General features: G+C 54.7%; 3 protein-coding genes across 3 annotated transcripts in view; 1 reads left to right on the top strand and 2 right to left on the bottom strand.

The window, feature by feature from the left end:
- Positions 1-270: 270 nt before the first annotated feature.
- DNAJA3 (DnaJ heat shock protein family (Hsp40) member A3) lies at positions 271-10,271 on the bottom strand. The gene is made up of 12 exons (XM_063143120.1): positions 10,079-10,271; positions 9,390-9,526; positions 7,547-7,630; positions 7,210-7,410; positions 6,550-6,702; positions 6,241-6,388; positions 5,914-5,978; positions 5,696-5,824; positions 4,172-4,287; positions 3,509-3,606; positions 2,155-2,276; positions 271-1,529 (listed from the first exon to the last, which is right to left on the bottom strand). Exons 1-11 carry the CDS (start codon positions 10,263-10,265, stop codon positions 2,170-2,172), a joined length of 1,425 nt encoding a protein of 474 aa, XP_062999190.1. The 5' UTR covers positions 10,266-10,271; the 3' UTR covers positions 271-1,529; positions 2,155-2,169.
- Positions 10,272-11,973: 1,702 nt separating this feature from the next.
- On the bottom strand, positions 11,974-12,802 carry LOC134410199 (hemoglobin subunit alpha-D-like). Its single transcript, XM_063143345.1, is given in 3 exon segments — positions 11,974-12,234; positions 12,379-12,583; positions 12,693-12,802. Coding segments are annotated over 3 exon segments (429 nt in total). The 5' UTR covers positions 12,788-12,802; the 3' UTR covers positions 11,974-12,105.
- Positions 12,803-17,439: 4,637 nt separating this feature from the next.
- CORO7 (coronin 7) overlaps positions 17,440-24,815 on the top strand; it is a 77,314-nt gene continuing 69,938 nt past the window's right edge. The window contains exon 1 of the mRNA XM_063143342.1: positions 17,440-17,548. Within this exon, the coding sequence (XP_062999412.1) occupies positions 17,489-17,548 (60 nt within the window). The 5' untranslated portion in view covers positions 17,440-17,488. The remainder of the gene's footprint in view (positions 17,549-24,815) is intronic.

Raw genomic sequence — 24,815 nt, 5'->3', positions numbered from 1 at the left:
CCGCTCCGGCTACCCAGCCATCGACCTTTGGCCGCTCTTTTCTCAGATGCAACCCTGAAGCCCAAGCATAATACCTGCATGCGAAGCTGAGGAGGGGGAGCAGCCGTGCTTGTGAAGCAGTTTGGGCCAATGTGTGTGGGGAAAGGGGCGGTGGCTGGGGCCTGGCTGAACACGGCAGGCGGGCAGGCAGCCTGGGCTGTTGGCTAGCAGGCGCCTGCCCCGCTTCTTCCCCCATGTTGCAGCGACGTTTGAAAGGCAGAAGTAAACGGATGGATTCTAAATATCTTTATTGAGCAGATTTGGTATTTACATTGGTATGGAATCCCCTTACAGGCCAAATGACTCCAGAAGAGACTTACACATGCTGCTTGTTAGGACGTTACAGGAGGAAACAGTGCTGTAGTCCTGGTCACTTTCACTTGGGAGGTGGGGAGCGCAGTGGTCGTCAAGTGGCCGGCGAAAGGCAGCTAGAAGCAGCAGCCACCTACGTTCCCAGTAAGCTCCTGGCAGTCCTGGGTGCCTGCTGGTTCAACTGCTCAGCCCCAGAAACATTTCTCCAGAGCCTGCTTGCCTGCTTTCTGCTCTCACTTTCCCTGGCAATGGTCCTCTCAGGCCAGGAGTGCAGCACGGTACTAAAGGATGCTTCATGCCCAGAACGGTTTCCCGTAATGGCCTCACTTCCATGACTGCCACACGTGACGAGGACACGCGCGCCTGTTTGACTGCATGTACCTCCAGTAGATTCTACAGGCCGTGACTTCTGAATGTGGGCAACAGGGCAAGAGACACGCGTGCACTCGCCAGATGTGGCCCTGTACATGCAAGGGCTCTTTTCCCACACAAGCATCATTTTTGCACAAAACATCTGTGTGAAGCCACCCCCAGCAGGCCTCACTTCACCACTCTGGAGCAAAGGCAGCAGCTAGTGCAGACGAGCATTTTAACCACAGCTGTGGGGCCCAGAGGAAACCTGTGCTCCCCCCATCCGGCCCCCCTGCAGACTCCCAATAGAGGGATCCACCAGCTCTTGTGCACCTGCAGCCGAGAGAGGCACCTCTGGCGGGGCGAGGGGGCTCTGGAGCCAAAAGCATCCTGGCCTGGGGAAGAGCTTGTCGCAAAGACCGCAGGGGCTGGTGCTTGCCGAAGCCTCTCGTTGTGGAGGCTGGGGAGCCTGGGAACTCTCTGGGGGGCTTGTCAAAACCTCGGGACAGCAGGATTTCACCTGAAGTTCATTGTACACTTATACTTTTGCAGGTAAGATGCCCACCCTCAGCAGTCTGCATCTGTCCAAAGGAGGAGGGGGGGGAAGGTCTCCTCAGGAAGCCCAAGAGCCCTTCATGACACTGCAGAGCCGGCCCTGCTGCAATGTCCCCTTGCTGAGGTGGGTGCTGTCCTCCTCCTCCTCCTCCTCCTCCAGCGCACCAAGCTTACGGTGTGTCTGCCGAGGATTCTTGCCAGGCTCCAGGGGTCCCTTCACCTCCACATAGGATACTGCTGTCACAGTGTCTAGTTTCCAGCAGAACGTTTCCCTGGAGCCAAAGTAAAAAAAGCACAGTCCATTGAGGCGCTCCAGCTCCTTGGCCCCGGCTGCACCCCGCACCCCAAGAGCCCTGCCTGGGGAAGGTAACAGAGAAGCCGCCCAGACATGCAGAAGCCTCGTCTCTCCCTGTAGCAACTGGGTCCTCTGAGCCTGCGCCCCGTCCCCCACTATCCTGGGCGCAGTGAATCTTCCCCAGGATAAGGCGGCAGCAGCAGCAGCAGCACCACCACCACCAAGAGCATGCAGTGGCTGCTAGCACCCAGCCTCGCCGGCCCCCTACGTTTGTTTCGTTGTGTGGCCTCTTGGACTGGAGGGCTGGCAACCACTGTGACCAGCAAACGAGCCGGGGGCGTGAGAAAGGCCCGGAAGGCAGCTGGTTCAGGAACAAGGTGGTGCTGGATGCAGCGTCTGCGGGAGACCAGCTGCTCTGCGTGTAATTCTAGCTGAGAGGGAGGGGCTGCAGCGCTGGGGAGGGGGGGCTTCCCTACGAGTTCACACACGGCCAAGAGAGGCTGCTGTAGCTGAGCCACACAGCTGCTAACATTTCTACGGTTGCCCAACAGCAGAAACCCAGAGACGACCTGTGCGTGGAAAGAACACGAGAGGCTTCCTACCTCTGGTGGGGTTAGTCAGGAGCTAAACATCCTCTTAAGTTTAGCTAGGAATCCCTCCGTGCCGTCCCCCGCCTCAGGCCTCTCCTCGCCTGCCCCCGCTCTAGTCGTGCCCCTGCCGCCACCTAGACACAAACAGCAGAGAGCTGTGTCAGAGGATGCCTCGTGACATTGGGGGGGGGGCGCTGCCCGCCCCTTTTGCCCACATTGGAACAGCGCCCGGCCGTTTGTCCCAAGCGGGGAGCCGAGGGATGTCGGAGTTCCCTCCTCTTCGAACTGCCCTTATTTTTGGCATTGGGGGGGGGGGGGCAGAGGGACCCCCTTTAACTCCAGCCTTTTCTTTCTTAAACTTGGTTTCATTTCTTGGAAGTGCCCCTGTGGGCAGCTTAGCTTGACTTTTCCGTTAGATTGTTTGCTAGTGCTGCAGTTCATTAGATTTCTTGGTGATCTGCTGTTCATAATTTGTAGCATTCTATTTGCATCCTTGCCGCTCTGTGTTGTATACAGCAACTGTCTTCAGCCTCACTGCCGCTTACACTTTAGCCTCTCCCCTGCCGTTCAATTGCCAGTAAAGATATTCAGCTCCTTTAAGCCTTGTGGCTTCAGTTCAGCTCAACTTTGTATTTGCAACAGGATGCCAACTCAAGGAAACCACCTGCGTTATGACTCAAGCCAAGCCCTGCGCAAATGATGGAGGCGGGTGTGGGAGACGACCCCCCCCCCCCCATTCAGCATGGCTCTCAAAGTGGAATGCGCTCCTCTGAGCAGCTCTCCAACTGCAGCACATAGCAGCGAGCAAAAGCCTCCAGCCCGATTCCAAGGAAAGCATGAGAGGGAGCTGTCCTGGGCACACCACAGACTGGAGGGTAACCAGGCTGAAACGAGAAGCAGCACATGGCTGGCCTTCAGATTCAGCGCCTATCGTGGGCCGCTCTGGTGCATGGAAACGGAGCCCAAAAAGGCCAGGATCCTTCGCTATCGCCTTACATTTAAGGGGGAAAGAGGACCCCCTTCTTCCCATGTCTGTTGGTACCCAAATGAATATCAGTCTCTCACTGTTTTAAGGGGAAACTGCGATGCCACCTCAGTGGCAGCTAAGGAAGAGGGTCTACAAAACAGGAGCCACTAAGGAGATGTTACCACTTGAATCCTTTCTGTGCAATAGAACCAGCGAGGGCCCCGGGGCCCTTGTACTTTTTACTGTTCACCATTCCAGCAGGGGATTGGGCCACGCTGCTAGTCACTGCCAAGTGAGCCACACAACTCCAAGCTGCCCGCTTCAAGATCGCCTCATGAGCAGGCCAGTTACAGTTTCCCCGAGACAATCCCCACAACTCAGCCCGCCCCTCAGCCTTACCGGCCGTTGTGTTGGCCACGCCATTCACGGTCCCTTCCACCTCAGCTTCATCCTCGGCGTAGCTCAACATCAGGACTCGCTGGCGGTCTGTCAACCTCCTGCAGGGCGGAGAAAGAGACTGTTAGAACAGTACGACAATGGAACCGTTTACCTAGGGAGGTTGTGGGCTCTCCCACACTAGAGGCCTTCAAGAGGCAGCTGGACAACCCTCTGTCAGGGATGCTTTAGGGTGGATTCCTGCAATGAGCAGGGGGTTGGACTCCATGGCCTTGTGGGCCCCTTCCAACTCTACGATTCTGATTCTAAGTGCTGCACTGGAGGCCGACGGAGAGGCTGGTAGAGAAAACCAAGCCCCCACCCCAAGACAAACATCCACGTGGGAGGAACAGGGCACCACTGCCCCCGGCTTCTGCCAGGCACCCCCAAGTCACAGGCCTGCCCTTCCAGCACAGCAGCCCTTCCTGAAACCGAGTGAGAGTGGAAACCCCTGGAATGGGAACATTCGACATGCTGTAAGTGACACTCTCAGCTGGGCCATTTTTCGTGCAGGCAACCTCACATCCTCCTGCGCCCCCTCACACAAAGAGCACGCTGCACGGCGCACAACAGAGCCTCGCACTGTGACCCCATCCTAAGGTGAGCCCCAGCAGACTTCCCACTTACTTGGGAACTCTGATCTTGATGTGGATGTAGTGGTCGCCGTAGCCGTAGCTGTTAACCCTGGGGATGCCTTTCCCGCTCATCCGAATCTTCTGGTCAACCTGAATGCCGGCGGGTATCTGTGCAGCAAAAGGAAGAGGGGGAGTTAGCCAAGCCCTTGAGTGCAAACCTTCACACCTGCCTTCGCTTTATTTCTCCCAGCCACAGCCCCACGGAAGAGTTATTTCTAACTTGCAGTTAAACTGCCCGGAGAGCTTCGGCTATGGCACGCTATATAAAAGTAATAAATAAATAAATTCATGGCAACGAGAGAGGGCGTTCTTGGTGGCGCCCCCCGCCCCCCGGTTATGGAATGGTCTCCTTGACGAGGCCCGCCTGGCGTCAGCATCGTTATCCTTTTGGTGCCAGGTTAAAACTGCCCCTTGCTCCTCAGACATTTGGCAGCATACAATCAGTTCTAAATTAGTTCTTGGATCATTTCTGGCTGATGATTTAAGAAATTGTTTACAGCTATGTTGTCTCTCTGTGTGTTTTATCTGTTTATAGGGTTTTATGTAAACACCTTTTTTTGTACTTTGCAGAATGGGTTTCAATGTTTGTGAACCGCCCAGAGAGCTTCGGCTATGAGGCAGTATAGAAATGTAATGAAATGAAATGAAATGGGGGATGTTGCTGCCCCTTCCAGGCCCCACTCCACATAAATACCTAAGCAGAGGAGGGAAAGGCAAGAGCAGCCAACACAGATGCAACTCTAAACACACTTCCGAGTAAGCACCGTTGAACACAGTGGGACTTCCTTCTGAATGGGCATCCGCAGGGTTGCCCTGTAAGAGCTAGAGCAGCCTGGGAAGGACAGGCGGCCCGTGGGGCACGATCCGGCCCCTCTGGCCATGGACTCCTGGAGGACGGCAAGAGGCTGGGGTTCTGCAGGGCGGAGTGTATTGTGGCTAAAAGCATTGAGAGGTCAATGGAGTGGCTGTATTCATGCTGCTGGCCAGCCCAAGCCCGCCTGAAGCTCTGCCTGGAGGGAAAGGTCTAGCTAGTATCCCTCACACACAGGGACCAGAAAACTCCACCATACAGACCCCCTTTGAACTGGCTCTGAAAGCAGCATCCAACCTTGGCTGAAACGAGGGCCGTGCATATAACACATGAGCCAACGATGGATAGTTAAAGGACTAAAGAGTACAAAAGCGCCACTGGGGTGGGTGGTGGGGAATCCAGCCTGCCTTTATTGGGCAAGAAGGGAAGGGATCTTCTCCTTTTCACTGCTTCCGGCTCGCTAAGCTCCCTCCAAATAACGGAGGGTGAGATCTCTTGTCATGTAAGTCCATGGTTCAACCATTCTAGATGGACTTAGAATGAAGATCAACCGAAAAGTCCCGGAGTGATTAACAAACCAGCAGAAGCAGAGTGCTGAAGGGCTGCTCCCGAAGAGAGCCACACACGTTTGGGAGCTAGTTCCTTGGGTCACGAAAGTTGGGGCAAATCAGGCAGAAAAGTCCGTCCTTGTTGCAAGTGACGTACCGCGATACTGATGGTCTCGTACAGACCCGGAGCCCTGGCTGTACCTCCGAGGACCGCTTGTGCTATTGAGATGTGGAGGTCCGAGTGGATATCTGCGCCTTCTCTCCGGAACACGGAGCTTTTCTGAACCTGGAACCAGAGAGCAGGTATGGTTCACAGAGGCTGCCAGCCGCTTGCAAACATGACTGAGCAGGATGGAAGCCCAGGTAAATACGCACCCTGAAGGTAATGAAAATTTCTCTCTTTCCTACAGGCATCCGAACAGTCTGTCCGTCCTCCACACCTGAAGCCAGAGCAATGGCAGACATGTTAGCTCTTTCCCCAGTACCACACTTTAGGCTCCCCCCTCTCAGAAGCTGCACATTTTGGGAGGCACAGGAGAGGCTTTGTCCATTCGTAATTTCTGGAGCTGCCTGCTCTCTGGCCCACTAGCTGGTGAGTCAGATTTCCCCTCCTTGCCCCTGATTTATTTCTCGGAGCAAACCGGGTTCCACCCAGGAATCGCAGCCGCTATCCTACTATGGCACAACCCGAGACATACGGACCTGCTGGAACTGGGACCATCACCGATTTCTTCTGTTTGGTCTGGCCGGAGCCGCGGCATAAGCTGCAAGGGGTTGTCATGACAGAGCCACGTCCACCGCATCGCCGACACGTAGAACGCATGACGAAGGGGCCCGTGTTGATCGTCTCCTGTCCAAAGGGAGATGCAGGGGCAGGTGAAGCAGCACTCAACCAATTCACGATCCCTGGAACCAGGAAAAGCAGGCGGCGGCTCCCCTCCCCTAAGAAGCTGGGGCCCAGCTGGCTCTCAGGCAAGAGGCCTCCGCGTTTCCATCCACTAACACACTTACCATGCCGGTGCCATTGCAGTAGTGACAGTGCTGCACTTTGGTGCCTGGCTCATGCCCTTTGCCATCACACCGCTGGCAGGCGTCATTGATGTTCACCACAATCTCCTTGTTAACCCCCTTTGCAGCCTGATTGAACGTCAGCTCCATGATGTACTGCGGGGAGGAAGGAAACATGGCCAGCTATCATTCAACGCTCAAAGATCAGGGCCCTCACACTGTCACACATCGTTGTCACACAGCCAAGGACACTGAGGTGGGACAGAAGAAGTCCCAGGTTTAGAAATGGCGGTTGCAAAAAAGGCATAATTCACAAAACTGATCACATGACGCCTGTAACGCAGGTCATAGGGAACTGCCATGTACTGAATTAGACCTCGGGTCCATCTAGCGCAGACCCTGGGTCTGATCCGGCCTCAGGGCTCTTCTTGTGTTCTTATGAAATGCCAGGGATTGAACTTCGGACCCCAGGAGGTGCCTACGCCTCTCCCTGAGTCCTACGTGCTGATTCTCCCCTCCCAAGTGCCCCCCCCCGGTCTTCTTCTTCTGCAACATGTGATTCTACCCTCCTCTCCCTCCACACCCCCTCACTTTGGATTCAGTGCCTTAACTGAGATGAGCATCTCTGGGGGGGAAAGAGGCACAAACAACTCTCATATTTACCTCCTGTGGTTGGTCAAAGACAGTGTGAAAGTCTCCAAATGGGGACCCTGAAAACTCCCCAAAGATCTTCCTGAAGAGCTCCTCTGGATCCACAGAAGGGCCTCCGCGCCAGTACTGCTGCCCAGAGCCCGCCGAGCCCGCATCAAAGCCAGCTGCGCCGTACGTATCATACTGTTTCCGCTTGAATTCATCCCCTAAGACCTGCAAGCGAGACAGTCTTCATCAGGGCTTGCTTTTGGCCTTACAAAAATAGTAGACCGTGAAGTAGACCACTTTACTGTGAAGCAGACCACTCCAGAATGAGCCCGCAATGGCATGCAGAGAGCAAGCACGTTACCTCGTAAGCTTCAGCCAGCTGGGAGAACTTCTCCTTTGCTTTAGGGTCCTCTTTATTTGTGTCAGGGTGATACTTCTTGGCAAGCTAAGCGAAAAGGAACCCAAAACCAACATTTCAGAACAAAAGCAATTCCAGAGGAATAATATATTCTAGCATAACAAACATCAATTCCAACTACCCAAAGGGGCCTTTACCTCATTCGCTTTCCCCTTCCCTTTGTAAAATTTAATCAGGTGAGCTGTTTTAACCGGATCCTCCATAGTGGTGCCCTGAGGGTGGCTTCGTAATGTGGAAGTACCAGGGTGACTAGCAGAAAAGGGCAGCTTTAACACCACTGATTTGGTTTTTTAAAAAGGAAGTGACCTACTCAATTGGATAACATTTCTATGCCAATCCTAATTATCACTGTGGGACAGTATATAAAATATGGGAAGAGTTCTGAGATTTCATCCTTAACAGCAACCTTTCAGAATTAGATGTTTGCTGCAAATAAGGGATGTTTGGCAGTATTGTGGCTGGGGATTACGGGGGCAGTAGTCTAACATATCCAGAGGGCATGAAAGTTGAAGAAGGCTGTTATAATGTCTGGATACCATCTGGCCTTCCCAGCATAGAGGATTTTTTTAGCAATGGTCAGATGATGCAGTATGATGAAATCTTTTAAAATAGGAGGTTACAAGCCTATGTTTTATAAACCCATTGCCTTAAATATAAGAATACATTAGAAAAGGTGATGATTCCACTAGCAGTGAAGAATTGCTGTCTAAAGTCCACAACCTATTAATGAAAGCCAATGTCAACAGAAAGGGAATTGTTTCTACAATGGGAGACTTGTGGGGCGTAGTATTTATGAGGACATAAGCTTGACTATTTCTACTACCATGACAGAAAAACATTTCATAGTTTTATGCCACAGGTACTTAAGAGCCACAGTTTGTTATTGGGGCTGCTAACCACCAACTATGCCTGGAGGGGCTCAGCCACGTGATCCTCAGCCACAGTGAATGTGTTGCTGCTCTTTTACACCCCGGGAGACCAGACTTTCATTCCCTTGGTCTCCTGGGTGCAGAGCTTCTGTCCCCTGCTAAGGGAACGGATATGCCAACAGAAAGGTTTTTTTAAAAAAGGAACAGGAGTTGCTCTTACCAAGACAGCTATACCCCTTACTAGCAATCTGTCTCCCAGGGAGTTTAACACAGAACCATCTTCCCCCAATTCTCGTTAATTATTTGTAGTATTTTCTGCTGCTTATCACTTTTCCCCCTTAAAAGTATTCTTGAAGTGGAGTTCACCAAGAAGCTAAGAAAGGTGGGAATCTACTCCAGCAAGCAGGAAGCACACATGTATGGCAACCAGACAAGAGAAATGGAAAGCAGAAGTCTTGAAAAGATCCTGACAAAAAGCAGCAGGAGGAGGAGGAGGAGGAGGAGAAGGGAGGGCTGACAGGCTTCGCCAGGCAAGGCAGTCCCAAACCCATCTTTTGGTGTAGACAGGAAAATATTTCTAATATTAGTGCATCCTCTGCACACACACACAAAACCACCCTGGACCCCCTCCTTCAAAGTAACAAGCCTGAAATGCATTATTATGGACTAGTTTGCTCTTGTAAATCTGGCCAACCATATTAGAATTTTCTTCTCCACTATTCCCCAAGACCTAAAGAACAGGATCCGGAATCCCCTCCCTGCTGCACGGCAGAAGAGGACAGGCGAAACAAGCGGCCATGCTGTGATCCCAACACACACACCCCTCTCCCAAGACTGTCCCTCCTCCTTTTGGGGGGGGGAGGGACATACCGGGACATCCTTCCCGCCCCGTCCCCCATTCCCTCCGGCCAGCATGCCTGGTAATAAGCCTTCTTGATCTCCTTCTGGCTGGCTGTTCGCGGCACTCCCAAAATCTGGTAAAAATCCTCTTTGGCGCAGGTGAAGGAGCTGGTGTGGAATGAGGCGGCCCAGACCAGAGGACGATGCCGAACTCCTGCAGGAAGCAAAGCCAGGCTCCGTGAGTGACCAGCCGAGGGGCCCCTTTCCCCGTCCTCATCCGCACGACCTGCTTTTCGCCCACAGCCGCCTTCAAGCGCTACTAGCGACACGCGGAGCTGCCTGCTGCCCCTGCGCCCATCTGGCCCACTGCTACCTGCTCAAACTGGCAGCGGGCCTCGGGCAGGGGGAGGCTCTTCCGCAGCGGCCCTTCAGCTGGAGGCGCCTTTGCTGCGGGCGGAACAGGCCGCCGCCGCGTCCCGCCCCTTTAGCAGCAGCAGCAGCAGGCAGAAATCCAACCGGCGAACTCTCCTCACCCACCCTCCGCCCACCCGCTTTCCTCTTTATCGCGGGGCCAGGAAGCGCTTCCCCTGTTGGATGCCTGCCGGCCAGGCAGATGTTCGTGAGGGGGCGGAGCCAAGCGTGCTGCAGGGGCCGCTCAGCGGCAAGGGCAACCGCACTCTGCGCGCGCTCAGAGGCACTCGTGCGTCGCCCCGAGACGTCGCCAAAGGCAGCCCGACACCTCCCGCCCCCCTCCGCTTGCCCTCACCGGAGCTGCTTCCGAGCCGCGGCACCAGGGCCGGTCGAGGCGCGAGGGGGCCGGCGGGGCCCGCGCTCAACCACCGAGCCAGGCGCAGGGCCAGCAGCCGCCGCCGCGCCTCGCCGCCGCCCACCCGGCTGCTCCCGGCGACCGCGGCCGCCGCCGCCAGCCAGCGTGAGGCGCACACCGCCGCCATCTTGGGCCGCCCGGGCACACTGCGCCTGCGCGGCCGCCGCCGTTGACCCAGGGAGCGATTTCTGCGCAGGCGCACAGGGAAGGAGGGGCGGGGGAAGGCCGGCCGGCTAGCGACGTCCTACTGCGCGTGCGTCCAGAAGCCGCTGGGCGCGTCCTGCCCAGACCTTGCGTAGCGGTCAAGCCATCCTGGGACTCCCGCGTGCTCCTGGGCCCTAGTGCCCGTCCGGTTGGGCGTTATGGGTGCAAATTCTATTGCGAGTCTTCTTGCCAAGGACGGATTAACTGCGGCAGCCGCTCCCGCGGGCAGAAAGCCAATGCTGCGGCGGGCGGCGACCCTGCGCACGCTGCTCGGGGGAGTAAGAGGCCCCTTGAGCACGGAGTCCTCCTCCCGAGTCAACGTTGGGCTGCTGTTGCTGCTGCTGCTGGTGGTCTTTTCCGCTCAGAGATCGGGCACCGGGGGGGGGGGGGACGGGGGCAAAGCCAGTCGCCCGGCCAGCCCAGAGACGGCACGTCCACAGCGCAGCGCCAGCAGCAGCGCGACCCCGGCCCGCTGCCCCCTCCCCTTCGCGCACTTCTGACAAGCACCGCGCCGCCTCGGGCTGGCCGCCTCCCGCCGCCGCTTCTCTCGCCTCTCAGCGCCGCCGGGTGTGCGTGTGCCACCGGGAGTCCTTTGAAAAGAACGTCTGAACGGCGCGGACGGGGGCATGCTGGGAGTTATAGGGTTTTTTTCTGTCTACACATGCACAGGAGCTGGCCGCCCCAGCACCCTCCTGCAACAGCGCGGATTCTTCCACCTCTGGGCCGGGGCAGACCCGCAGGGGTTCGGCTGTGCTGGGGCGAGAGGCTCCGCCGCCCATCTGTCTCTCTGTCTTGAGCGCCCAGGGCGATGGGGAGGGAAGGGCGGCAGGGCGCAGGGTCCGGGTTCGCCCAGCTGCCAGGGCCGGCGGCGGGGTGCGGCGAGCATCCTCCTCGGGATCTGCTAGCCCACCCGGCGCTCGCCCCACTGACCCCAGGCATCAGGCTCCCCTCTTGCGGGGAGGGGGCGGCCCTACCGCCACCCCTCCTTCTAGTGGTCAGGCAAGTCTCCGGCGATGGACCTCCTGGGGTATGTGGGGGTGTCGGTTAGACCAGTGAGAAGGGTCTCCCTCCCCCCCCCCCCCGCGAGGCTGGGAGACGGGCTTCACACGACCTGCCGCGTCTCGGGAGCCATGCCTGGGGGACTTCTTGTTTAATCCTAATGCCTCCCTCCGCCGGTGGATTCGCACACAGTACTGATCACCCGCGGTCAGCATGAAGGCCCCGCGGGCGCCATCGCTCGCCTTGGTTTAAATCAACTCCGGACCTCTGACTTCAGTCCCCGCTGGCCGCCCGCTCTAAGCCTCCCGGCACCGGTTTAAGACCAGCCTTTTCCCTGCTTGGCAAACTACGCTGGGGGCCTTGACGGTCTCGGGGGTCTCCTGGAAAGGGCAAACCCTCCCCAAGGCTCTCCCTCCTCGTCCTCCAGGGCCCTTGCGGGAGATGCGGGGCGGGGGCTGCTGAAGGGTCCTAGAAGGTCCCAGGCCCGTTGGGCGGGGCTGCCCCCTTCTCTACGTCACGCTCCCCCCCCCCCCATTGCTCTAGAGCCTCCTCTTCCCGGCAGCGTTGTTTGCGGGAGGCCGACCCCTTCCCACCGCTCCCCCCCCCCTCCAAGAGAGGCGCATCAGGCAGGCAGCAGTTCAGAGACTTTATTGGCGAGTAGCACAGCAGAGGAAGGCCAGGACTGGGACGCGCCCGGAGGGGGCGGCTGCTCCGCGGTGGGGGCCGGAGGGAGCCCCGCACCAGCAGCCCACGGAGGCGGGGGCTCATCTGTAGCGCTCGGTCAGGACGTCAGCCACCAAGAAGTAGAACTTGTCCCAGGCCCGGTACGCGGGGGCGGTGTACTCAGCCTGCAGGTGAGTGGCCATGACCACGTGGATGCACTTGGACAGCAGCTGCAAGGGAGAAGAAAGGGGGCGCCGGTTAGTGGGGGGGGGGGAAGCGCCCCTGCAGGGCTGGGAGGGGGGAGAGAGGACCCAGCGGAGGGGGGCAGAGCCGAGCCCGCCCGCCTCAGGCCAGGGACCCGCCCGCGGGCTTGCTTTGAAGTTGACGGGGTCCACGCGCAGGTTGTAGGCGTGCTTGTCGCCGAGTTCGGCTAGGGTGCCTTGGACGTCGTCCAGGTGCTTGAGGCCGCTCTCCAGCGCCTTGATCACCTTGTGGCCGTGGGCGCGGATGTCGCTGGAGCCGGGGGTCAAGTCGAAGTGCGGGAAGTAGACCTTGGTCTTCGGGTACACCCAGAACATCCTGCAAGGAGGGAGGGAGGGGGGCGTCCGTCAGAGAGCGAGCGGGGCGGGGAGAGGGTGGTCCTGCGCCCCTCTCGCCCTGCCACCCCCCTCCCCGCCACCTGGCACACCTGTTCAGCGCGTCAGTGCCGATGTCATCGGCACTGGGGGCCACCTTGGCCCAGGTACTCTGGAGCAACTTTCAGTCTTCAGCGGACAGCACCATGGTGGCAGAGAGAACGAGAGCGCGACCGAGCGTGGAGGGAGGTCCGTGGGTCGTGGCAGGGGGGTTGGAGCTGGGAGCCACGCTGGGGGCCGTGGCTTTTATGGGCCTTGCCCTCCGCTGAGCCGCAGGGCCAGCGCCCTCTTATCACACAGCCCAGGGCTGAGCGAGAGGCCTGGTGCTCCAAGATACCCCGGGCATTTCGGCTGCTCAGGACTGCCTTGCAGCGCTGCCTCTGGACCATTCATGGCTCACTAGGCCTCAGGAAAGGGGAGAAAGTCTCCCTCCAGGCTCCCTTCTGAATGAACAGGATTCAGATTTCCATATGGTTGACTTATTCGGGACCCTGGCATGACACCCCAAACATAACATTCCCTGGGAAGCTTACAAGAAACAAACATAACATCTGTTTAAATACAAAAGAAAACATGAAACCATGACATCAAAAGCATTGTCTTAACAAAGGACAACAAAACAAAATTCAGGGCACCCCTAAATTAAAGACCCAGATTTTAAAACTGAGCACCCCAGACTCCCTCTTACCTAGGGAGGTTGTGGGCTCTCCCACACTAGAGGCAGCTGGACAACCATCTGTCAGGGATGCTTTAGGGTGGATTCCTGTATTGAGCAGGGGGCTGGACTCGATGGCCTTGTAGGCCCCTTCCAACTCTGCTATTCTATGATTCTATGACTCGGTGGGTATTTAAAAGCCTGGGGGAACAGAAAGGTCTTCACCTGGCGTGGGAAAGACTCCAGGCCTGGCGCCAAGTGAGCCTCCCTGGGGAGGCCGTTTCATACCTGGAGGCCCTCCCCCTGGTGGTCAACACACACCCTTCATCAGATGGGATGCTTGGCACTGGTCCTCAGAAGAGGATCTTAAGGTTTGGGCAGATGTCTATGGGAGAAGCAGGGATGGGCCACAAGCAGATCACAGAACCATAGAATAGTAGAGTTGGAAGGGGCCTACAAGGCCATCGAGTCCAGCCCCCTGCTCCGTGCAGGAATCCACCCTAAAGCATCCCTGACAGATGGTTGTCCAGCTGCCTCTTGAATGCCTCTGATGTGGGAGAGCCCACAACCTCTCCAGGTAACTGATTCCATTGTCGTACTGCTCTAACAATCAGGAAGTTTTTCCTGATGTCCAGCTGGAATCTGGCTTCCTTTAACTTCCTTTAACATTCCGTGTCCTGCACTCTGGGAGGATCGAGAAGAGATCCTGGCCCTCCTCTGTGTGACAACCTTTTAAGTATTTGAAGAGTGCTATCATGTCTCCCCTCCACCTTCTCTTCTCCAGGCTAAACATGCCCACTTCTTTCAGTCTCTCCTCATAGGGCTTTGTTTCCAGACCCCTGATCATCCTGGTTGCCCTCCTTTGAACACGCTCCAGTTGATGCAGATCTACTGTCTCCCAATTGTTTAACAACAACGGTAACAAAATGACGCTTCCCCCCACCCAAATAATACTGCTGAAAATGAAGAAAGAACGTTTGGGGACGACGACACCTGGAATAGCTTTTGGTGTGGAAGCATCATGAACTGCATTTAGTTCTAGAAGTTAAAACCACTTCCTGGGCTCAGAATTCTTTCATTCTAAGTCCGCACCTTTTCCACCAGGCTCTGGGTGGTGGATTTCACAAGCACTTTCAACACAGCCATCTAGGGACAAACTGCCCAGGCAGCAATCCAGCCACCCTGTTTTGGGTCCGCTTCCAGGCCATTTTCAAAGGCAGCCCCATGTGCGACACAGCACCACTGTTTTCAGCGGCAGCCACTTGACCTTCGTTGCTCCATTTCAGCAGAGGGAGAGCGTGAGCATGAGCCTCAGCCTGCTGGCCTTGTCCAGTTGCCCCAAGCCATCTTCCTCTCAGGCATCTCTGCATTTCTTCACTTGCAAACCATCGGACAGTTTGGTTGCTAGAAAAAGCTGAAGTTGCCAGAGGACTCCTCTGGCTCAGCTTGCCTCAGCCATCCCTCCCTCCCCCCCCCCCGGCTATATCCCTGGAGGGAGACACTGCCCCGCAGGCAGCCTTATCATCCAGCTTGCAGGGTCTGGGAAGGGCGCTATGCTCCGGAGAAGCTCCGAGCTGCCCTCCCCTCCCCCCCGCCCCAATCTCCATGGGCAGAAGAAGTCCCTCTCAGGGCTCTTGGCTCCTCGCCTGCCGCGTTCCCTGGCTCTGGCAAGGAGGAGGGCCCTTGGCCTGAAACGGACGCAGGGGGGCTTCACATGCAGCTGCTCAGCTCTAGAGCTGCACGTTTTTAGCTAAAATCAAGAAGGGCTTGCTAAGCTTGGAAAAGAGGTGAGTAAGGGGAGATGTGATAGATGTGTACAAAATTATGCCTGGGGTGGAGAAAGTGGATAGGAAGACATTCCACACACCCTCTTCCATAACACCAGAACCCAAAGGGTTCATCCCATGGAGCTGATTGGTGGGAGATTCAGGACAGATAAAAGGAAGGACTTCTTCACACAGGGCCTAGCCAAACTATGGGATTCACAACCACAACATGTAGTGACGGCCATCAATTTGGATGGCTTTAAAGAGGAATTGGGCAAATCGTCCTGATGGCTCAGTGCTCCCTCCAGCAGCAGAGGCTCCATGCCTCTGTACACATGGGTGGGAGGGTGCTGTTGCCCTCCTGTCCTGCTCGTGGGACTCCTGTGGGCACCTGGTTGGCAACTGCATGAACAAATACTGGACTAGATGGACCCTTTGGCTGATCCAGCAGGGCTCTTCTGATGTTCTTATGGGTGGGACCAATCCCTGGGCTAACACCCTCCCAGCCGAGGCTTCGGTCACCTGTTTAGCAGAAAGGGGAGGATTCATTTATGAACTAATTACCAACCAACTCAAAACAACTTGTGCCCATTGCAAGTCCTTGCAAAAGCCACTGGTCCTGCGTTCATCCTGTTTTTCTCTTTCAGCACTGAACGCTGCCAAAAGGAGAGAGAGATCAAGAGACTAAGTGGGGATTTCTCTTCAGGAGCAGCCTGCAGAGAGATGGAAAGTGGTTTCCTAGTGCAGGATATACTTGTTGCTTGTTGTTGTTATTTATAGTTACATTTATTTATAATACTACTACTACTACTACATAATAATAAAATTTATTTCTTACCCGCCTCTCCATTTTGATCAAGGTGGGGAACAACAGTAAATATGAAATACATAACATTATATCCTGCCTTTCCCCCAATACTGGGCCTTGAGGTGGCTTTGCGTCATCGTCCTGCCCACCACCTCCCTTGTCTGGGCCAGAGCGAGAGGCAGGTGATCAGGCAGGTGGCCCCGGGGAGAGAAGGAGCCAGCCCAGGGGGCTCTCGTCAGTGGGGCCCTGTTTAGGTGTGGGCCCTCAAGCAGGTGCCCAGCCCCGCCTCCCCTTGACGCTGGCCCCACCTGCGAAGCTGCCTTTGGTGCCCAGGCAGCCATTACCAGCTGCCCTGAGTCTCCCACTCATAAGCTTCATGGGAGGCCCTGGGTCTCCCTGTCCCTTTCGTCCACAGGATGCCTCGTTTTGTACACCTGCCCCCCCCCCCGCTAAACAGTCCCGCCCATTGCAACCTTGACTCATAGGAGGACTGCTCCCCTGTGTTATGCCTGACAGGCACATGCATGCAAAGGAGCATTCAGAAGCCTGAGTCTCCCGCTGCATCAGTCCCAGGGATTGTGCTAGCAAATTGTTGCAGGAAATTGACCAAGGACAAAAGGAAAGGATGATTCATTGGGAAGGGGAAACAACAACACAAGGGCGGGGGAGGAGGCGGAGGAGCCGGCCAGCCTGTAAGGTTTAAGCACGGGCCCTGGCCCCATGGGCAATGAAGGCTGTTGTGATCACAGCACAAAAGTGGCTGACCAAACCAAGGGAAGGCGTGGCCAGGGGGTGCACACCTGCAGCCTTCAACCTTATCTCACCTGGGTACAGGCTGAGGGGAAAGGGGCGTGGCCTCAGTGGTGGTCTGAAGGGTCACCGGCACCCACAGGCACCTTCCCATGGACTTCCATTTCCAGGGGAGGCCTGAAGAGCAGGGCCTTCTCAGTGGAGGCACCCACCTCTGGAACTCTGTGTCCTGGGAGAAGTGCCTGCCTGCCACCTTTCACTGGGCTTTTTGGTGTCAGTTAAAAGCAGCATAGTTTAGCTGCACATTCCAGGCAAGTGGTTTTTTTTTGAGGATTTTATATGTTTCCAGCTTGCTGCTCCTTCTGCTTCCTCCACCACCAATTAGGCTGAACGGAGGGGCCTGGCTGGCCATGGAGACCTCCCCCAGCCTTCCAACTCTTCAATTAAGTATTATCTTTGTGATGGCTTTTTGTTTTCCTTAATCTGCCATTTTGCCATCTGAACTCAGAAAGGCTATAAAGCTCCCTGGGCGACCATGGGCCAGTTCCCCCACCCTCTCTCAGTCCCGGTGTAGCCTCCCCGGCAGGGCTGTTGTGGGCATAAAACTAGGGAGCGGGGCGAGACGAGGCGGCCACGCCGCCTTCGGCGCAGGGAGGTTCCGCAGCACGAGAGCCCCGCCAGCAAGCCCGGCGAGGCGCGCACGAGCGCCGCAAGAAAGGGGAAGCGCCCCGCCCCTCCTCTCCCCCGCGACGGGTAGGGCTCAGTCCCCGGCGCGGGCAGGAGGCGGGGCTAAGGCCGGAGGGCGGGGCTTTCGCGGTCCCAGCGAATTCGGAGCTGAGGCTGGACGGCGGCGGCAGCTGCAGCTTGAACATGAATCGGTTCAAAGCGTCCAAGTTCCGGCACGCGGAGGCCAAAGTGGCCCGCAAGGAGGTGGGTGGCGACGCGGGGGGGGCTGCGCTCGGCCACGCCCCGGGGGCGGACGGGAGGGACCCCCGCCCCGGTCCCGCTCCTTCCCTTCCACCGGGCCTGGGGGAGGGGGCGCGGCTGCCCGCCTGCCTCCCCCCCGGACTCAGCCAGCGGCGGCTGCCACAGGAGCCCCCCCGGCCCTCGCTCCGCCGAGCCCCCGCCCCCCCGCAGCCGCACCTGCCTCCCGGCTGGGCGCTCCTGCTCCCTCATTGGCGCGCGCCCTGCAGCCAGCCGCCCCCCCGGCCCCTCCCTCCGTCCCTCCCTTCCTTCCGCCCGTCGGTCGAGGGCGGGATGCTCCTTTTCCTGCCCCGATGCGGAGGCAGTTCTGGGCGCTGCCCCTCCCCGAAGGGCTCCCGCCCGCCTGCCCCCGCCCCCGCGCGCCTGCCTTGGCCGGTCCCACGTCGAGGCGCGCGCCGTGGCGGCTGCTGCTGCTCTGTGCCTCCCCCCCCCGGTAGCAGCTGCAGAGGCGCCCCCCCCCCCCGCCCGCTCGCCCCTTGGCAGCTGTGCCCGGCTGCTGTCCAGGCTCTGGTCCGCGCAGGGATGCTTAACCCAGGGCAGATGCCAGCGCCGGGAGGGTGTGTGTGTTGTGCCTGTCTGGGCTAGCTTCCTTCGCCGCCGCCCCCCCCCCCCCCGCGTGCCTTCTTTGCTGCTGAGCCCCAGCAAGTGAGCCGGAGGAAGGGCGGGGGCTGCGCCTCCCCAGGGCCGGTTTGCCCAAGGCTGCGCTTGCCCAAGGCTGGGCCGCGTGTCACAAGATGCGCCGCCGCTTCCGCTGCCTCCGCAGCCGAGCGGCAGGCGGGAGCCGTCAGCCGGCTGGCTTCCTTCCTTCCTTCCTATTTTCGGGGAGGCGCTGGAGCCGGCCGGGGCGCCCTTGCTCTGCGGCCGGCCGTCTTCCCGCCTGGGAAGCCCGGGGCTGCCACTGCCGCCGCTCTGGGCAGGTTCATCGACGAGCAGGACCCTCCGGCCGGTGGGCGTCGCTCCTGAGCAGCCTTCTTGGCCTGGGCCTTCCCAGGCACGAGGTGGGCTACCTCGCCTGTCCTCCCCAACGCGCCTGGAGGGAGGCGGCCTGGAGAGGCTGCTGCTCCCCACCAGCCACTCTTCCTGCCTCGCATTGAAGGGCTCCTTTAAGGGGCACACAAGGCTGAGCAGCGCTCCGAGCCTCCCCACTGCCCGAGACCCCCCTGTGCCCAGGGGCCGGCTCAGACCCTCGCCAGGTGGAGTAGAGGCTCCTGGCTGGAGCTTTGCCCTGCAGGTGCCCTGGAAGCCCCCTCAGCCCCTGCAGCCTCAAGCCGCCTCAGCCTTTTTGGGGGGTCCCAGTGCAGCCCTTATCCCTGTAGTATCCCTCAGGCATAGGGACCATACGGGTGAGCTTACCTGCTCAGCCTGCCGCTTGCCCCTAGACTACCAGCAATAACTTCAGAGCCTTTTCCTTGCTGGATTCCTTTGTTACTGAAACCTCCTAGAACAGATCCCGTGCTCTGTCAAGTACCTGTTTAAGTATCTTATCATGCTCCTCCTTGCTGGATGCTGCAATAATCATATCATTGGCGATGATGTGGATGCCAGGAATGTCCCCAAAGCACTCATAATTTTTCTGTTGGAAGACTTCACTTGCTGACTTGATGCCGAAGGGCAGTCTATTAAAATGATACCTCCCCCACGGGGCGTTAAACGTACATAGTTTCGATGACTCCTTGTCTAGGGCCACTTGCCAGTAGCCATCCTTCTCATCTAAGATGGTAAACAACTTTTTGCCAGCAAGTTCTCTCTGCACATCCTCAGCTGTAGGGATTGAAAAATGTTGTCGCTTCACTGCCTTGTTGAGATCCCTGGGATCAAGGCACAGCCTGAGTGAACCATTCTTTTTTTTGTGTTACCACCATGCTGTTGACCCATGCTGTTGGTCCTCCAATGTTGTTTTCAAAGGGGCAATGACTGCATGTGGAATCTTTCTGCATCCATGCACCACAGGTGATACTGTGGGATCCACATGAATATGATGCACACCTGGGAAACGACCCAGGCCTTCAAAAACATCAGAATGTTTTGATGTGGGATGATGATTTTATGTCCCACCAGCAACAAGTCATTTTCAATTCGAATACTATCTCTGAGAGGCCAATAGGGATAAAGTTCTGGCCTAATCTGCTTGAGTCTCCTGGGCCAGCCATTAATATGTAGTCTTCAAGCCCTGTAGGCATGTATCTGCTGACGTGTGTTCTTGCAATGATTTGAGCATATGATCACTAAGCGGGTCTGTACTGGACAAACTGTAGATCACTCTATCTTCCATCAGGGGTTCTGTATCTGTGGGGAGAGTACTTGTAGTCGCCCTAGAAAGTGTGTCTGCTATAAACATGTCCTTGCCCTTTGTATAGTGGATCTGAATATCATATTTCTGCAGTTGTAATAACATTCTCTGTAATCTTGCTGGGGCCTTCCCCAGTGGCTTGGCAAAAATTGCCTCCAGTGGCTTATGATCTGATTGGACTTTTACTTGGACACCAAAAACATACTGATGGAATTTTGACATTGCAAAGACAATTGCCAAGAGGTCCTTTTCTATTTGTGCGTAATTTTGCTCCGCCTTGGATAAGGCACGAGAAGCATATGCAATTGGTCTCTTTTTCTGGAATAGGCATGCCCCCAAACCATCCTTGGATGCATCAGCTTGGACCCATAGTTGCTCCTTAGGGTCAAAATACTGCAAGACTGGTGCAGTTGTAATGGCTTGTTTTAATCCATCAAGAGCTGCCTGCTGTTCAGGCCCCCATTGCCACATAATATCATTTCGCAGAAGAGTCCTGAGGGGAGCTGTTAGGCTGGACTCATTAGGTATGTATTGGGCCAAGTATTCAATGGTGCCCAGAATTCTTTGGAGACCTTTCTTATCTTCAGGGGGAGGTAATCGGATGATTGCTTCCACCTTGCTGTCATCTCATAGAATAGCAGAGTTGGAAGGGGCCTACAAGGCCATCGAGTCCAACCCTCTGCTCAATGCAGGAATCCACCCTAAAGCATCCCTGACAGATGGTTGTCCAGCTGCCTCTTGAAGGCCTCTAGTGTGGGAGAGCCCACAACCTCCCTAGGTAACTGATTCCACCGTCGCACTGCTCTAACAGTCAGGAAGTTTTTCCTGATGTCCAGCTGGAATCTGGCTTCCTTTAACTTGAGCCCGTTATTCCGTGTCCTGCACTCTGGGAGGATCGAGAAGAGATCCTGGCCCTCCTCTGTGTGACAACCTTTTAAGTATTTGAAGAGTACTATCCTGTCTCCCCTCCATCTTCTCTTCTCCAGGCTCAACATGCCCACTTCTTTCAGTCTCTCTTCACAGGGCTTTGTTTCTAGACCTCTGATCATCCTGGTTGCCCTCTTCTGAACATGCTCCAGCTTGTCTGCATCTTTCTTGAATTGTGGAGCCCAGAACTGGACACAATACTCTAGATGAGGCCTAACCAGGGCCGAATAGAGAGGAACCAGTACCTCACGTGATTTGGAAGCTATACTTCTATTAATGCAGCCCAAAATAGCATTGGCCTTTCTTGCAGCCATATTGCACTGTTGGCTCATATTCAGCTTGCGATCTACAACAATTCCAAGATCTTTCTCGTTTGTAGTATTGCTGAGCCAAGTGTCCCCCATCTTGTAACTGTGCATTTGGTTTCTATTCCCTAAATGTAGAACTTGGCATTTATCCCTATTAAATTTCATTCTGTTGTTTTCAGCCCAGCACTCCAGCCTATCAAGATCACTTTGAAGTTTGTTTCTGTCTTCCAGGGTATTAGCTATCCCACCCAATTTTGTGTCATCTGCAAATTTGATCAGCGTTCCCTGCACCTCCTCGTCCAAATCATTAATAAAAATGTTGAAGAGCACTGGGCCCAGGACTGAGCCCTGCGGCACCCCACTCGTTGCCTCTCCCCAGTTTGAGAAGGTTCCATTGATAAGTACTCTTTGAGTCCGATTCTGTAGCCAACTGTGAATCCACCTAATAGTTGTTCCATCTAGCCCACTTTTAGCTAGTTTGTTAATCAGAATGTCATGTGGTACTTTGTCAAAAGCTTTGCTGAAGTCAAGATATATGACGTCCACAGCATTCCCACAGTCCACAAGGGAGGTTATCCTATCAAAAAATGAGATCAAATTTGTCTGACAGGATTTGTTCCTGACAAATCCATGTTGGCTTCTAGTAATCACTGCATTGATTTCAAGGTGTTTACAGATTGACTTCTTTATAATCTGCTCCAGAATTTTCCCAGGGATGGATGTCAGACTGACTGGTCTGTAGTTCCCAGGTTCCTCCTTTTTGCCCTTTTTGAAGATAGGGACAACGTTAGCCCTCCTCCAGTCGTCCGGCACCTCACCCGTCTTCCATGATTTTGCAAAGATAATAGACAAAGGTTCTGAGAGTTCTTCTGCTAGCTCCTTCATTACTCTAGGATGCAGTTCATCGGGCCCTGGAGATTTAAACTCATTCAAGGAAATTAGGTGTTCTTTGACCATTTGTTTATCAATCTCAAACTGCAATCCTGCCCCCTCAACTTCTGCTTCACTTTTTCCAGGGGGGTCATAGACCCGCTTTTAGGAGAAGACCGAGGCAAAGTAGGAATTGAGCACTTCAGCCTTTTCTTTGTCGTCTGTTATCAATTTGCCATCCTCGTTAAGCAGTTGAACCACCATTTCTTTCCTCTGTCTTTTACTACTCACGTATCTGAAGAAAGCCTTTTTATTGCTTTTAGCATCCCTCGCTAATCTCAGCTCATTCACAGCTTTAGCCTTCCTGACGCCATTTCGGCACTTCTGCGCCACTTGCCTGTACTCTTCTTTTGTAGCCTGGCCTTCCTTCCACTTCCTATATGTATCCCTTTTTGTTTTCAGATCATCTCTAAGTTTTTTGTGGAGCCACATTGGTTTCCTCTGTTGTCTTCTATCTTTTCTCCTTGTTGGAATTGTTTGTAACTGTGCCTTTAAAATTTCATTTTTTAAATACTCCCACCCATCCTGCACTCCTTTTCTCATTAGGCTCCCTTGCCACGGGACCTTACTTATTATAGTTCTGAGTTTATTAAAATCAGCTTTCCTAAAATCCAGAGTACGTGTATGGCTACGCTCAACTTTTGTCTCCTTCATAATCAAGAATTCAAGTATGACATGGTCACTTTCCCCCAGAGTTCCCGTAACTGCCACTTTTCCACTAAGTCATCCCTATTGGTCAATAACAAGTCAAGGATTGCCGATCCTCTAGTTCCTTCCACCACTTTCTGTAGGAGAAAGTTATCACCCATACATGTCAGGAATTTCTTGGAAGGGCCGCTTTTGGCAGTAATGGTCTCCCAACAGATATCAGGGTAATTGAAGTCCCCCATCACTACTACATGGTTGTACATGGTTGTACACCATCCTTAGAGAAGATGTGGCCCATACACTTGACAGTATCCACCAATAATTGAATTTTGTCCTTATAAAACTTGACACCTTTTTCCTGTGCTCTGTCAAGTACCTGTTTAAGTATCTTATCATGCTCCTCCTTGCTGGATGCTGCAATAATCATATCATCGGCGATGATGTGGATGCCAGGAATGTCCCCAAAGCACTCATAATTTTTCTGTTGGAAGACTTCACTTGCTGACTTAATCATAGAATCACAGAATAGCAGAGTTGGAAGGGGCCTACAAGGCCATCGAGTCCAACCCCCTGCTCAATGCAGGAATCCACCCTAAAGCATCCCTGACAGATGCTTGTCCAGCTGCCTCTTGAAGGCCTCTAGTGTGGGAGAGCCCACCACCTCCCTAGGTCACTGGTTCCATTGTCGAATAGACAATGGAATTTTAATTTAATAGATTAATAGATTTAATAGATTTTAATTTAATAGAATTTTAATTTAATTTAATAGATTATTAAATTAAGGGCAGTCTGCCCCGAAGGGCAGTCTGTTAAAATTATACCTCCCCCACGGGGTGTTAAACATACATAGTTTCGATGACTCCTTGTCTAGGGCCACTTGCCAGTAGCCATCCTTCTCATCTAAGATGGTAAACAACTTTTTGCCAGCAAGTTCTCTCTGCACATCCTCAGCTGTAGGGATTGAAAAATGTTGTCGCTTCACTGCCTTGTTGAGATCCCTGGGATCAAGGCACAGCCTGAGTGAACCATTCTTTTTTTGTGTTATCACCATGCTGTTGACCCATGCTGTTGGATTAGTCACCTTTGTAATGACTCCCTTTGACTCTAGGTCTTCCAATGTTGTTTTCAAAGGGGCAATGACTGCATGTGGAATCATTCTGCATCCATGCACCACAGGTGATACTGTGGGATCCACATGAATATGATGCACACCTGGGAAACGACCCAGGCCTTCCAAAACATCAGAATAGTGTTTGAGGAGACCCTCCATCTTGGTTGGAGAATGTACTGCTAATACGTGCACACGTCTGATCAAGTCAAGGGCTACACAGGCTGACCGACCCAGAAGTGGTGGATCTCTGGTTTCTGTGACATAGAAGGTTACATTTCGATTCTTCAGACCATTTTTGCAAGGAGCTACAATGGTATCTCTTGGTTTGACCTTTGCTCCACCAAAGGCAACTAGTGTCACATTTGTCATTGCTGTATGCACTTTATCCTGCAAGCACTCTGCAATGTCTTTTGGAATTGTGTTAGCATCAGCTCCAGAATCTAACTTGAAAACAACTGGAAGTCCTGCCACCATTACTGTGCTATACCAGGCTTCTGGGCTTCCCATGAGCCTAGCTTGATGGCATGTAGTCATTACTTCCATGAATAAGGCATTTACATCTTTGGTGAGACTGGAAGGCTCAGATTGTGTCCTATACATTTTAGCAAAGTGATTCCTTCCTGCACACCTATTGCAGGTCTCTCCAAAAGCTGGACACTGCCTGGGCCTGTGAACATAACCGCATCTACTGCAGGAATTGCCCCTTGCCGCTGTAGGTTTAACTGTTGCAAAGGTCTGCCTTGGGGCCCTTTTACTTTCTTGGTAGCTTATGGTCCTTCCGCTTTTATGTTGGATGGCTAAGATGTTTGTTTCTGAGGTCATTGCTGTTGCCTGAGCCCTGATAAGAGCCTTTGCTCTACAGATGGTAATAGCTTGCTCTAGAGTCAACTTAGGGTCTTCTAGAAGCTTTTCTTTAAGCTTGTTGTCTGAGATGCTGAAAACAATTTTGTCTAAGCATCAGGTCTGTGGAGGCCCCAAATTCACAATGCTGAGATTTTT

Source organism: Elgaria multicarinata, chromosome 17, assembly GCF_023053635.1.
Source record: "Elgaria multicarinata webbii isolate HBS135686 ecotype San Diego chromosome 17, rElgMul1.1.pri, whole genome shotgun sequence".
NCBI lineage: Eukaryota > Metazoa > Chordata > Lepidosauria > Squamata > Anguidae > Elgaria > Elgaria multicarinata.
Note: the sequence above shows the minus strand (reverse complement) of the source record. Positions and strands in the feature narration are given on the sequence as shown.